The sequence below is a fragment of the Sesamum indicum genome, linkage group LG3 (genome assembly GCF_000512975.1).
Source record: "Sesamum indicum cultivar Zhongzhi No. 13 linkage group LG3, S_indicum_v1.0, whole genome shotgun sequence".
Classification (NCBI taxonomy): domain Eukaryota; kingdom Viridiplantae; phylum Streptophyta; class Magnoliopsida; order Lamiales; family Pedaliaceae; genus Sesamum; species Sesamum indicum.
The window spans coordinates 19,211,031-19,225,969 of NC_026147.1; the positions used below are offsets into that span (position 1 = coordinate 19,211,031).

The 14,939-nt window shown below is 30.6% G+C and overlaps 1 protein-coding gene across 1 annotated transcript; it reads left to right on the forward strand.

The window, feature by feature from the left end:
* LOC105158825 (aldehyde dehydrogenase family 2 member C4) lies at nucleotides 5,332-14,256 on the forward strand. The gene is made up of 9 exons (XM_011075707.2): nucleotides 5,332-5,476; nucleotides 7,071-7,213; nucleotides 10,223-10,558; nucleotides 10,736-10,825; nucleotides 11,506-11,679; nucleotides 11,781-11,918; nucleotides 12,692-12,829; nucleotides 12,937-12,998; nucleotides 13,785-14,256. Exons 1-9 carry the CDS (start codon nucleotides 5,368-5,370, stop codon nucleotides 14,056-14,058), a joined length of 1,464 nt encoding a protein of 487 aa, XP_011074009.1. The 5' UTR covers nucleotides 5,332-5,367; the 3' UTR covers nucleotides 14,059-14,256.

Below are 14,939 nucleotides of genomic sequence, written 5' to 3' on the forward strand. Positions count from 1 at the left end.
GCTCCAGAACCCGAAACTCGTGCCCATATTAGCAGCATGCTCTCCACCGCACGACTATGGACAAGGGATGCCAGGATGATGCCACGTGGCCCAATTCATACCGTACATGTGAGCCTATAAATAGCTCGAGTCTAAAACATTTATGGTATAATATAGTTATTACTTTCTACCTCATTTGTATCTCCAAATCGTATATTTCTACTTCGAACATGAACTAATTTGAGTGTCGGAGGATTTTAATTGGGGACGAACTGACTAGGCTAACGTACGTGTTTCTTCCTTAGGGCCCATTTACAATATTTGGGGAGAAAATATAGCAAACTCAAATCCTTTTAGAAAGATCGCATATTTCGATTCGAATCAAGTCTTATATGAATTCTTTTCTTTTCTTTTTTTGTTTTAACAAAACCTGTATGAATTTATTTTTGCAAATTTATCTTGTTAGAATTTTGGGCATTAAAATAAAAATAGCCCAAATTTGCTAAATGGACATAAAAGATGCACACAGTTACGCTAGTGATCTGTACGTGACGGGCACTTTTGAATGATTTTCTAGGACTTGTTTTTAACTTTGTTATGGTGAACTTATGAAGAAGCAACTTGCAAGCATAGAATCCATCCGAGTTGAAAACATGAAGAAAACTTCACTACTGGAGCTGTCTTTCCTGATTCTACTCTTGACTTCTGCTATATCTGGTTAGTCATCTCTCTCTCTCTCTCTCTAACACACACACACACAACACACAAAACCCACACACACGGATATATAGTGGAAAAAGAGGTGGGAGGATCATAAATAGAGTAACTTGGTGATCCTGTTGATGATGAGATAACTAACTTGGAAGAGTGTGTGAGTATGTTTGATGATGGATGAAGTAATCATATATGGATTTTGTGTGGATTTTAGCAGTGGAGGGAGCAGAAGATTTGAAGTTGCTCCCAAGAAAATTGCTACATTCATGTGATGATGCTACTGTTTGTATTTACAACTTCGATTGTTTGCAGACTGGTTGTGGCCACATTTGTATGGTGCAAGACCCTGATCTACTCTTTGGTAAATGCCAATATAGATGAAGGGAGATTTTGACTCTGATCCAATTTGGTCGGATTTAAATTAATTATATGACAAATGTAATATACTTGTCATATAATTGGCATATTTTTAGAAAAAATGACCAATCAAATCGTAAATATATCAAGTGTGCTTTGTGATTAGTTTTGTTCGACTGTAAATGAATTAAATTTAGGAGGTTGGGTAATATATATATATATATATATATATATTGTATCTCATAACTGATTTATTTATATTTTTTAATGTGTATGTTCGTCTTATGGATCTGGTCCATGTCTTCTATTAGATTGCATCTGCATTAAAAGATTTGAAATTTTTTAAATTTATTCAGTTAATTATAAATTTCAAAAGTTTTAAATTTCATCATTCTAATTTTAAATTATATTTTATTAAATATTGATAAATTTTAAAATAATCAGTCGTATCCAGCTTATGTTTGAGTCAATATTATTCACATCATTTATTAATTACTGTATAGTTTTATACTGTTTATAATCCATGATTAAGGCGAATAAGATAATTTGATGATACCACATGTTCTGACCTCATAAATTTTAGTCCTCAAACTTTCTTAAAATGATCAAAGTTAGTCATAATCGTTAGTTGATCAGAAAAATCCCTCCGTTAGTTTCGACAATCAATTAACAGTCAAGACTAACTTTGATCATTTTAAAAAAACTCGAGGACCAAAATTGATGATCAGCTTAAAACATAAAATATAAAAAATAATTTAATAACTAATTTACGAGATCAAAAGTGAAATTATCCTTCAACGGGACATCATCATTTAAAGAATTATAAGAGCTTGAATGAGTAGAACAAGACATTAATGTCTGAAACATTCAAATCTGCTTACGTTTTGGATCGGAAACTAGGATTAGAAAACTCCCTCTAATGACTTTTTCGTTAGCTTCTAACAGTGCACAGATGACAAGGATCAAATTTGATTAAATTGTAAAGTGTTGCGTATTCAGTGCGATAAAAAAATACAGCATGTTCAAGAAATAAAAAATTCTAAGTTCGTCAACGTTGTATAAAATACAGCATATGTGTCCAAGAACTCTAATGTCCCTTCCTATCCTACTCATAAAATAAAATCAGCTGTCTGAAAGGGCAACTTCTGTACGAAATATGTGGCAGGTTGCTAACCATTTGATTCCAACAATAATTACATTTTTTACCAATTGAATAATTGATTTGGCAAGACAAATAGTTTTCCCGACAAAAATTGTCGTTACAACATATTATAAGTTTCATAATTTTATTTTTATAATATTCAAATACTTTAACAACTTTTTATTAAATAGATCTAACATTTTATAAGATTGGTCAAATCAACTGACTCGGGCCAAATATGGCCACTTCGGTGGCTAGAGTTCTTAAATTGTGTAAAAATAATTAAAAATATTTTGTCATTAAATTGCCAACCCATAAATGGGTGTTCTTAAAATGTCACCATCTAACATACATGATTAAAATGCAATTTCGCCTAAGTATAAATTATTTTTTTATCTGTGTAATATCTGTTTTGTCCTTACTAATTTAAAAGTTTTAATTGAATTACCCTTGTGCATTCAAACAGTTAATTTTCAAATATATATACAAGGAAAGTTCACACTAATATATATATATATATATATACATATATATAAAATTGAAAATTGAGAAGAAAGCAACGATTTTCTTATTTAAAAATATAGGGAGCTAGGCGAATTGCCCTTATTTCTAAAGGTGGTAGTGGGATGGGTATGGATCGGACTCGAGGCCTACCCTATTAAGTCTAGGAATAGATTTAGGACCCATCCCGCTACAGAATTTATCTGGATGGATCTAACCTAATTGAATCGACTATTTTTTTTTTTTAATAATTAAGAAAGGGAAGAAGGGGAGTGGCAAAGGAAGACAAAGGACGAGGGCGAACAGAGAGGGCAGACAACGAAGAGGTAAGAGGGAGAGAAATGGGTAGGGTGGGGGAGGAGAAGAGGGAAGGGTACTTATGTAGAAATTATATATATATATATATATATATATAATATTATGTCAAAATGGATCTTAGGGTGAATTTTCATAGACTTGTGACTTCTCCCTACTTCAGTTTGATCTTAATGTTTAAGATCTGTTATTCGTGTTAGAAAATTAAAAATTATGCCATGAACAAACCATTGTATTAAGAGTAAAATTTCAGTACTACTGTGGTGCAGATAACGTAAACCGTTTGCTCCCCAAGGTTAATATAGCTATAACTCTCTAACGCGTGTACTTGTGATAGAGAGTTTGGAAAAACGAATTGAAGAACACTAAGAAATGAGGACAAGAGAAACAGAAGATGAGAGCTCGAATTTTGTGTGTGTCAAATGAATCACAAGTGAGGCTATTTATAGAGGAGCTAGTTCGGTTGGTTGAGAAAAAGAAGCAACAGACTCTTATCAACAAAAGAAAAAATCGGCAAGTGAGGAGGATTTTCCTCAACCACTTGGTCATCTTAAGAGTCTAAAACGAGAAGAAAGAATGATTCAAATGTAATTTTTTCTAAAAGAATATATAACTGCACGTGCCTAGCCCTACCTGAATCGGGACGGGCAGGCGTACACATGTGGTAATTCTTCCAAAATACACCTACCCACATTTCTTATTCCAAGAATAATAAATTAGCTTAATATATATAGAAGATATGTGAGATAAGAGAAGGCTCATTACGTTCCGATCTCCATTCTTTGAACCCACACCCGTCCTATCCGGATGGGTCCAAGTCAGAATTATCTAGAATTGGGTCTAATTGCCTTTTTTATTTATTTTTGTTTAGAATTTCTTTTTAATTTTTTTTGTTATTAACTATTTAATTGGAGGATAAAATGTTATTCACCCCGTATAGTACGCACGCAAGCAAGCACTCTATCTTCTTACCAGTAGAGGTTGGGCTCCAGAAAGTGAAAATCACATACTTTCTTGGTCAACTCCAGCCCAAGTAATCATCAACATCAAAAGTCAAAACTCAAAAGCAAAAACCCAATTAAAATAAGATAGAAAGTAAAGTGAATCCTGGAAATATGAGATATCATGTGTAATATAATTTTCCCACTCGTTGTCTGATTCAAACATCTCACTCAATTCAAATTATCAAAAATTGGATTGAATTGTTTATTATAATTCATGTTACATGCATCATATTTGTTATTGTAATTCATGTTCCATGCATCATCTATTCAATTATATACACATCACGTATATAAATTTTTTTTTTAACTAAAATTAATTATATCATTTTTATACACTGGTCATATATATATAGAAAAAAATGCAAGCAACCCCCTTGTGATATTGCAATAACAAATTACCCTCTTATGAAAAAAATAAATAGCGATTAATCTCCCTGTATTTTTTAAAATACAACAATTTACCCCCTATAATTTTTAAAATGAAGCAATTTACCTCCCTATATAAAGAGGTAAATTACTTCATTTTAAAAAGTACAAGGGGATAAATTGCTATGTTTTTTTCATAGGGAGGTAATGTGCTCATTTTCAATATCATAGGGGGGTAAATTGCTATTCACCCTATATATATATATATATATATATATATATATATATATATATATATATGACTGAAATGGAATAGAAGGTGCAACATGAATTGCAACAAAAAAAAAATCGATCTGAACAAAAAGAAACAAGATCGATTAACAATTGGCAATATAGGCTTAAATATATTTTCAATCCTGTAATTTTGGCACTTTAGCATTTTTTTTTTATTTTTTTAGAATTGCAAAATAGTCCTATAACTCTTTAATATTTTGTAATATTAGTCTTTTCAATGCCGAATTTTGCAAAAATCTCTGGAATAAATCATGTACGGTTCATTTAAATTGGATTTTTGTTCTAATTAGTTCACATTTGCCAAAATAGATGAAAAATTAAAAGAGAATGACGTGGCGCATATGATTTATTCTGACAACTTATGCAAATCTGGTATCGGAAGGACCAAAATTGCGAAATATCAAAAAATTAAAAGACTCTTTTACAAATCCCAAAAAGATAAAGGATAAAAATACCAAAATCATGAAGGGCACATAATTTATTCCAACAACTTTTAAAAAACGCATAATCGAAATGACCAAAATTGCGAAATATCAAAAGTTACAAAACTATTTTGCAACTTTATAAAATAAAGAATAAAAATATCAAAATTACAGAATTAAAAATATATTTAAGCCTAACAATATATAACCTTCGCTGAGTAATTGCTTCATTGAACATTCTAAAGAGAGAGAGAGAAGAGAGAGACAGAGAGAGATGGGAGGGGAGATTAGGAACGGGAATGTGGAGAAGGCGACGATCAGTATTCCTGAAATAAAGTTCACGAAGCTGTTTATTAACGGAGAGTTCGTTGACTCCATATCAGGTTCTCTCTCTCTACTTTCTTCCTTCTCTCCTTTAATTTCTGTGACATGCAAAAATTACAATTTTCTTCCTTCTTCAAAGAATTAAGTTAAATATTTTAAGATAAAAGGGTTTTTGAATTTTGAGACGGAACGGAAAACGTAAGATTGAACTTCTAATCATCCTAAATACAAAAACGAGACGGCTTTCTCCACCAATTCTCATCTCTTCGACATTTTCTTTATGTTTAGATCTTAGCTTTTACTGAAGAAAACACTAAGATATTTCATATATATGATTTTACTGCTCAAATTGGGGTCACTTTTAAGATATTTTGTTTTTCTTTTGTCCTTTCCTCACTAAACTATCACCTTCCAATCATTACAATTTTTAGAAAAAAAAACTACACGGTTTTGTCTTATAATTTAAGAGGGTGATATTTTTTATACTGTAAAAATTAATTTATAGAACTAATATTGTAAATTAATTGGGTCATGTGCGAGTCACATTAAATTTTTCAACTAAATTTTTGAAAAAAAAATTACAATTATCAAAATTTTTACAGTTATAGAACTAAATTCCGACAATCAATTTGTGTATAACCAATAATTCCACCCTCTTGTGCTGCAGGACTAAAATTACATTTCGCTAACTTTTAAAAACTAGCTCATGATTCTTCTTTTTGTTTTGTTTTTTCAAAGACAAAATTACAAGGCCAGCTATAATGTATTACATATTTACCAAATTTTAACACAACATATATATATATATATATATATATTCCATGTTAAAATGGATCTGATCGAGATTTTATTTTTTTCTATAGATGCAGTCATCTTCACGTTCGTACACACATAGAATTTGAGTTCATCAAAACCTTCAAGAATTTCAAATTTAAACCATTGAAACAGTTTTTGTAAGAACGTGATTGAGATATTCTAAATATATACAGTTTTGACTTTTGGGATTAGTTGTTTTCCAACTCGGACGGCAATTATAAGTTCAATCAATGATGTGGTCAATACGATGTTACCCACAAAAATATCTTTTTTATTTCAATAATTATATAATTATAAGGTGTATATAATTCCACATTTTTCAAGTTTAATTCGTACTTTTCTTACAACTATAACATATCTTGTGTGTTGCATGTGTAAAAATGTATATTTAGAGAACCAATATATCACTTATCAACTACAAAAAATATTAAGTTCATAAATTTATTTATATTTCTAAACTTTTTCAAATGATGATTTTGTAATATTAAATTTCATAATTAAATATTGTACTAATTTTTTAGTAAAAAGTATGAATTTATATACTTAGTAATTGTAATTTCTCTCAACTACTTAGATATATTTACCATTATCTGATTTTAGAGGTATTAGAATACTAAATTGTCTTTTTTTCGTTTTTCATAGACTTCATTCTTTTACAACTAATTTTAATTATTAAAAAGAATACTTAAGGGTAGGATCGTTTTTTCCCAAACAGACATTTTTATATATACTATAGATAAGAAGACAATATATGTATTTATCAATCTTTTTTTTGGGTTTATATATAGTATATGATCTGCAATAAAATTGATGCAAAAATGTTTAACAAATTAACAGGAAAGACGTTTGAGAACATAGATCCAAGAACTGAGGAAGTGATTGCAAATGTGTCTGAAGCGGACAAAGAGGATGTCGATTTAGCTGTCAAAGCTGCTCGTCAGGCCTTCGACCATGGCCCCTGGCCTCGACTGCCTGGATGTGTAAGTATTTTAACACAATTCAATATATGAGGTTTGATGTAGGTATATGTGGATGATTTCGAAAATTATATTCAGTACTTTTATGTTTGTTTTTGTTTAACAAATAAATATATCTATTAGTTAAAATTCATCGAAATTGTTGATATTAGTAAAAACGTAGAGAAATTTATATTTCTCCCGATTGACTTGTTATTCCACTTATCACAAGCTAAATAAACTTTTTCTAACCAAAATACCTTACAAGAGCGAAGATATACCTCCTCATGTGCATTATCTTATGAGATCTATAAGGATAATTTGGTCAGAAAATATTTGTTTGACTTGCAATAGATGAGTACTAAATCAATGGGAGTAAATACAGAATTTCATTCAAGTTTTTTGCTAATATCAACAAATTAATCGAATTTTGACTAACAGAGAGGTTTATTTGTTAAACAAAAACAAATATCACGGGTACTAAATATAATTTTAAAGATTAGAGGAAGTCTACGTCTAATTACACCAAAAACTCAATAGGGACAGTGCAATTATTCCTAAACTTTATTTTGATACAGCTCGAGACTAAGTTCAATTACCACTAAAAAAAAAGGGCGCAAATTTTCCAGTTAATCAAAATTTACAAATAACTTTAGCAATGAAGAAAATATTTCTCATTAAATTTTTTAACTATAACTAATATTTTGCCTCTCCTAAAAATTAAAAAAAAAACTAATAATTATTGTACAACCGTTATCAATTAATATTTATTATAATTATTTATTTTTAATCATAATAAAATAGTCATATTTGTTCTAGTTCTAGTGTTAATTAATAAATATATGTATATTAAATTTGTAATATAATTAGTGTATAATATTAAAAAAATAATTAATTACGTAACGAATGGAATTCTAATTATCATAATAATTAATCACATGATTGACTTTACAGATATAGCCTATATGGGATGCATTTGTTCAGAGATTAATACTATTAATATAGATTGTTGGATTAAACTACAAATGGTCGGCATCTAGAAATCTATTTAATTTGATTAAGATTGTTAAATAATTTGATTAGTGTCTAATTTTTAATTTGGCTTGTAAATAAACAATTAAAGTAATACAATTTATTAATTTGGTCGAAGGCTAATCCGTAATTTTATATTAGTTCAATAATTGGCCGGTTCTTTTTTTTTTTAATAAAAGCAAATAATTATATAATTATATTAATATTTTAATAAATTGAGCAATATATTAATATAATAAAAATAATAAATTAATGATATAATCACATAAAGTAACGTAAATATCTGTTTATGGGACCTCAGCCTTAAGTATTATCATCGGTAGTTAACTAATTCTCATTTAATATCTATTTATATTATTGAAGAAGTAATTAAATAAATAAAAAAAAAGGAGAAAGGACGGCTTGGAATTTGTATTAGTAATTTAATTCTTGCTTGTTATGAATAATAATTAAATCATTAATTTATTAAAATTAAGATTATTATTTGTAACTAATAAATTTAGGACAAAATACATTAAATACATTTTTTATTCCACATCTTTAGCAATCAACACCACTAATCCTGTCAAAAAACATAAGACAAAAATTGTCATAACATAAACTTTCTTTAATTTTTTAATTCGAAGATATTAAATTTTATTTAGTATATTTTTTTGTCAAAGTTTATTAAAATATTTTCAGATTAAATAATTATTTAAATTTTAAAAAATAAAAGAGGTTAAAATTCATATCAGATACAAATTACAATTTAAAAATTATTGATTTATTTACATATAACAAAATTTCACTAATTTCTATTACAAAAAAATCATTCAATCTCAAAAAATAATTTGGTTAAAATTTATCTCATATACAAAATTATAATTTAAAAGCTATTTGTTATTTATATAATAATAAAGTTTCTCTAATTTATTTAAGTAAATAAATTTTATTTGTTATAGTTTGTTGTCAAAGTTTATTACAATATTCTCAAACAAAATAATAATTCAAATTCAAAATATAAATAAAAATGAACTCGTGATTAATACACAATTTATCTAATATATATGTTGGTATTACACATTTATTTATAAGGACAAAAATGTAATTTTGTATATAAGCCATACAATAAATACATACACACTACATAATTTCCAACACTACTATAAATATCCAAAATATTATTTTTTACAAAAAGCAACTATTATTAATTTGATTACACACAACCCGCTCTCTCTAAAAAAATTCTCTTTTTAGAATTAATTTCACCTGGTGAGTGTGTGCCCATAAAATTCATTTTCTATCCTTTAACCCAAAAATCACAACCACATGGTCTTGTATTTTTTCAATTTTCGTGATTTTAATCTTTTTTTTTTGCCGGAAAAATACGCGCGTCTCTCATGTATCAATTTAAATTGGGGCTTTTCTTCTTCGAGGCCCATTTCTGTCAGTATCCGTGTTCTTTAACTTTTTAGAGTACTATATTGGTCATGCATCTATTTAATTTTTGTTATTTCATCAGTTCGTTTTTCACCGGAGTACACCCTTCTTGTTGGTGGAGGTGAGCTCCGACAAACAAAAAGACTAAAATCACGAAATTAAAAAGATATAAGAGCAAAATGCTACCTTAAAGAGTTAAAAGATAAAAATACCAAATAAGTTCAGTTACGGGACTAAAAATAAATTTAATACAACATAATAACAAGCAAAAAATTTCCTTCAAAAAAGAAAGGGTTGCAAGACTCCACAACTTCCGAAAAATGCAAGGCCACTCCCTGACTCAAGAGGTAGTGAGAGAGATCACGCGGCTATGTTTTTTTATCTTGTGTTAGTGGGAAAATTTTAGTTCGGATCAGGTATGGTCGAATCAATATATTTGCCAAATGCTTGATTCAGATTTGACGGTACCAGTTCAAAAAATAATTTCCGACCGTGGTGTTAGAGAAACTTCTTGGCTATTAGTGTTTCTACTAAACGAGAATGCGATTAATTAAAATTACTAGTCATATTCTTTTTTATCAGGAACGGCGAAGAATAATGCTGAAGTTGGCAGACCTAATGGACGAAAACGTTGAAGAACTAGCAGCATTGGACGCACTCGATGCAGCAAATCTGTACAGTTTGGGGAAGGCCAAGCAAATCCACGACGGAGCAGAACTGATACGTTACTACGCGGGCGCGGCCGACAAAATTCATGGAACCACGCTAAAAATGTCGCGCGAGTTACAAGGTTATACGCTGGTTGAGCCTATTGGCGTGGTCGGACACATAATTCCCTGGAATTTCCCCATTCAAATGTTTGTCTTGAAAGTCGGCCCAGCACTGTCTGCGCTTTACTGTGCTCATTTGGCTAAGCAGGTATGCTCGACTTACTCGTATTGATTTACAGCCATGACCGAGAGATTACTCCATGCATCTTCATAACATTCGGATTACTCATCTATCATCTCTTACTGATGACAAATATACGTATGTATGATCGATGAAATTATATTTCTTACATATGATACTAATTTGTGCTCTAAAAACCTGCAGGCTGGTGTGCCCGATGGGGTGATCAATGTGGTGACAGGCTATGGATCCACTGCTGGTGCTGCCATTAGCTCTCACATGGACATTGACATGGTGATTTTTCTTCAATATTAATAACTCCTTTGATTTTAACATAGTTATTATACGGGATAATTATATTTATACGCTTGATTTATCACTCATGATAGTCGAAAAGCAAAAGTAGCTTGTATAATGTTATTGACGTCTTGAGGGGTTGTATGTGTAATTTTTCAAAAGGTATGGATGGTTCGTATAAATAGACTATAGGTCAGGGAGTGTAAATGTAATTATCCCTTATATATATATACTAGAGAGACTTTTGTTTCTAAGGACACATTCTCTTATCTTAATTAAGGCGAAAATTGCATCTTTCATCCAGTAATTTGGGCCCAGTATATTTTCAGCCTCGTTGCTTATGGATGGAATTCTCGAAAATAGTCTCATAACTTGCAAAAACTATCATTTTCAGTTCTCATGCCGACTTCCGTTAGAAAAGGGAAAAAAATTACTTGCAAGTCAAATAGAGGAAAGACCATGTGAGTTACTCGTGGTTTTTTCTTCTGTCAATTTCTCAACGGAAGTTGGTAGGAGGATTGAAAGTGAGAATTTTCTCAAGTTATAAGACTATTTTCAAGCCCGCAAGTACTATGAAACGACAAATGTGATTTCCCTCTTAATTAATTTTAGGAAGGAAATTGATTTCTGAGCAATTAAGGTAGAACTAGTACTAAAATTTTCTTTCACACTTTCAGGTAAGTTTTACAGGGTCTACAGAGACAGGACACCGTATAATGCAAGCCGCAGCGACAAGCAACTTGAAAGCTGTGTCACTTGAACTGGGAGGCAAGTCCCCCTTCATAGTGTTCGACGATGCAGATGTTGATAGAGTTGCTCCTCTTGCTCTCGTTGGATGTTTCTTCAACCAGGCATATTTACAATATTTCTTCCCAATTTGTTTGAATTAATTACAAAGTAGTACATGTATAGTTTGATTTATTACATTTGTTACTTGCAAAAATGTTTTCAGGGCCAAATATGTGTAGCGGGTACTCGTACTTTTGTTCAGGAAGGGATATACGACAAGTTCATCACGAGATTGTTGGAAGAGGTGAAAGCATGGGTTGTAGGCGACCCTTTTGATCCAAATGTTAATCAGGGCCCACAAGTACGACTCCCTCTCCTCGACTGGTGTAGCTTTTTGCACTATTAAAAAAAAATGATAATTCCATGCATTGCAAGCGAGTATATTTTAAGAATCATACCGATCAAAATGAAAAAATTGCATTTTATGTCCCACAAGTTAGTCAGTTTGCGATTTTGATTCAATTATTATTGAACTTATTATCACATTGGATCCCACAACTCCAATGAATATATAATTTTAGTTTCAAGTTTTAATTCCGTTAATTTTTTTAAGGGAACAACCTCAATTTCCCTCAAGACTTAAAGAAGCTTGTTTCCGACAGAAATTTAACGGAAGAAAGATCTTAGGGCTAAACTTATATTTTTTTTTAGTTATAGGATGCGATGTTTTGAGTTCAAAATCAATGGGACCAAAGTTGCAAATTAAGGGGCTAACAAGTGGGACATAAAATGCAAATTTTTCCAAATGAATACTACTATATCAACCACAGAAATTGATGTAAAGTTTTGGCCGCAGTTAATAAGCATTTATTATACTCTTAGTTATAACAAAAGCATTTATAAGCGCACCTGTTCAAACATCTGAATAACTAATCGGTGGGCAATCATGGTTAATTATTTATTCACCAATCATCATCATTTTTTATTTTTGTCCATAGTAATTAACTACGACAAAAAATCAGATCTTTTGTAGCAATGCTTTATCTTTTCACATTTTCGGTTCTCATAAGCATACTATGTTTTCCAGAGATTGTGGTTCTTTCTTTATGAATACTATGTGTTTGATTCGATCAGGTCGACAAGAAACAATACGAGAAAGTTCTTTCGTATATCGAGCGTGGAAAGAAGGAAGGAGCAACATTGTTAGTTGGTGGTAAGCCTCTTCCTGGAAAGGGGTACTATATTGAGCCCACGATATTTACTGATGTTACTGTAAGCTCTCAAACAACTTATATTTACGGATTTTATGTGTAAACCTCGCTTAATCCCATGGTCCGAGGTTTTAATATCATCTGTTCTTTTTTTTTTTTTTTGGGCAGGACGATATGACCATTGCTAAGGAAGAAATATTTGGACCTGTTATGTCAATCATGAAATTCAGGTAAGCGTGTCATAATATTTTTTTGTGTCTGGTTCGATCCCACATGAAATTTAAGATGATTCTTTGAACCAAACAATAGACATAAAATATAGTCGCTTGGAGTTACTATTATCATATATTAATTTTTAGAGGTAATTGCATCTACACCCTTGATCTTGTCTTATTTACACAAATCACTTCTATCTTTTGAGAAATTACATATACATCCATCAGAAATGTCAACATCATTTTCACAAACCACTCTTGCTTTTTGTAAAATTACACGTACATTCCTAAAAAACGCCAATATCATTATACAAGCTACTACTCCTATTTTTTTATTGCAAGAGTGGTTTTTGTTTTTACAAAAAATATATATATAATTTGTATAAATAAATCGTAGACCAGCGACTGTAAATGTCATTATCCTTGATTTTTATATACTAAAATGCCTGCAAACATTGTGAAATTACATAATTATTTTGACAAAAAAGTGTGCAAAAAAAAAAATCTCAAATCCACGTGCTATCATTATGTTTAGATAAAACCATCAGAAGAAATTTAACTTTTTGTTGTAGTTATATTATGATCAAAAATAAAAATTATAGCGAATACTTTTGCCGTGACTACACAACGGCTATTAACTATTATTTTAGCACACAAGGCTAAAACACTAGCTAAAAATTAAATATGCCAAACATTTTGACGATAACCAAAAACCCATGACAGATGTTGATTAACTGTGATCGAAACTCCTTAAATCTACCGATTTCACACTATAACAGTAAAAAACAAAAATCAATGCAGGACTGTGGAAGAGGCGATCAAGAGAGCTAATGGCACAAAATACGGATTAGCAGCAGGGATTATGACTAATGACCTCAACATAGCAAACACAGTTGCGAGATCGCTGCGGGCTGGTGCAGTTTGGATAAATTGCTACTTTGCGTTTGACAACGATTTGCCTGTCGGGGGTTACAAAATGAGCGGGTTTGGAAAGGACATGGGAATCGAAGCCCTTCACAAGTATCTGCAAATCAAATCTGTTGCTACTCCCATTTCCAACTCTCCATGGCTTTGATCATTCAAGTCTATGTTCTTTTCTTTTGAGTTTGTATTGAAAAGTGAACTTTTATTGTGTTTTCGTGTGAGTTCAGGTTAGTTATAAATGTGTGGAGAATTGTCTGTCGGGAGTGTTGTAAGAAGTTGGATTTGTGAGTGATGTTTTTGTGTAAGTTCTTCATCTTATTTTAATGAACTATTTAGATGTTATTTATGATCTTGCATTGACGTGGTGTTAAGGTGTCTTTGAAACTGAATTGTTGCAAGCCATTTTTGTATAGAGTTATGTGATTACGGTAAGTTGTCTAAAATGACCATTGTGTCCGGTCCCTACGCCAATCGTAGCAGCTATATATGTACAGTAGGCTGTGCATATGTAAAAAAAGATTAAATCACATAATCCTTAAATGTAACATGTACACTGCATGTGATTGTTTTTTTTTTTTTGACAAAATTAAGATTTGATTGAAAAACAGTTATAAATGACAAAGTGCAAAATTTCGTAAAGTTGAGATGGTAAATTGATATAAAATAAAGTTTAGATGCTAAAATGTAAAATAAGTCATAGTTCGGATGACAACAAAAAACATCAAATTACCTTCATTTATTTTTCAAAATAAAGCAAATTACCTCCTTACAAGAGTGGTTGTGATACACGCGCCTTAATTAAATTTTTTGGTTAATTTAGGAATAAAATATTAATTTATATATATAATCATAAATTGTTATTTATATATAATTAATACAAGTATTAACTACACTTAGACTCCTTTTATAAATGCGAAATTACACTACAAAATAAAGTGAAATTTGGGACGGATTAGGGATATTTTTTTTTCCATTGGAATGGTATGGAATTGACGGAGTTAAAAGAACCGAATTTTGGAATGGTTCACCTTC

What these genes read in the sequence shown, in the direction of transcription:
- LOC105158825 (XM_011075707.2), top strand. Translation starts at nt 5,368, where the DNA reads ATGGGAGGGGAGATTAGGAACGGGAATGTGGAGAAGGCGACGATCAGT. An exon ending in GGCCTCGACTGCCTGGATGT is followed by an intron (nt 7,214 to 10,222) that starts GTAAGTATTTTA and finishes CTTTTTTATCAG; the next exon opens with GAACGGCGAAGAATAATGCT. An exon ending in ATGTCAATCATGAAATTCAG is followed by an intron (nt 12,999 to 13,784) that starts GTAAGCGTGTCA and finishes AAATCAATGCAG; the next exon opens with GACTGTGGAAGAGGCGATCA.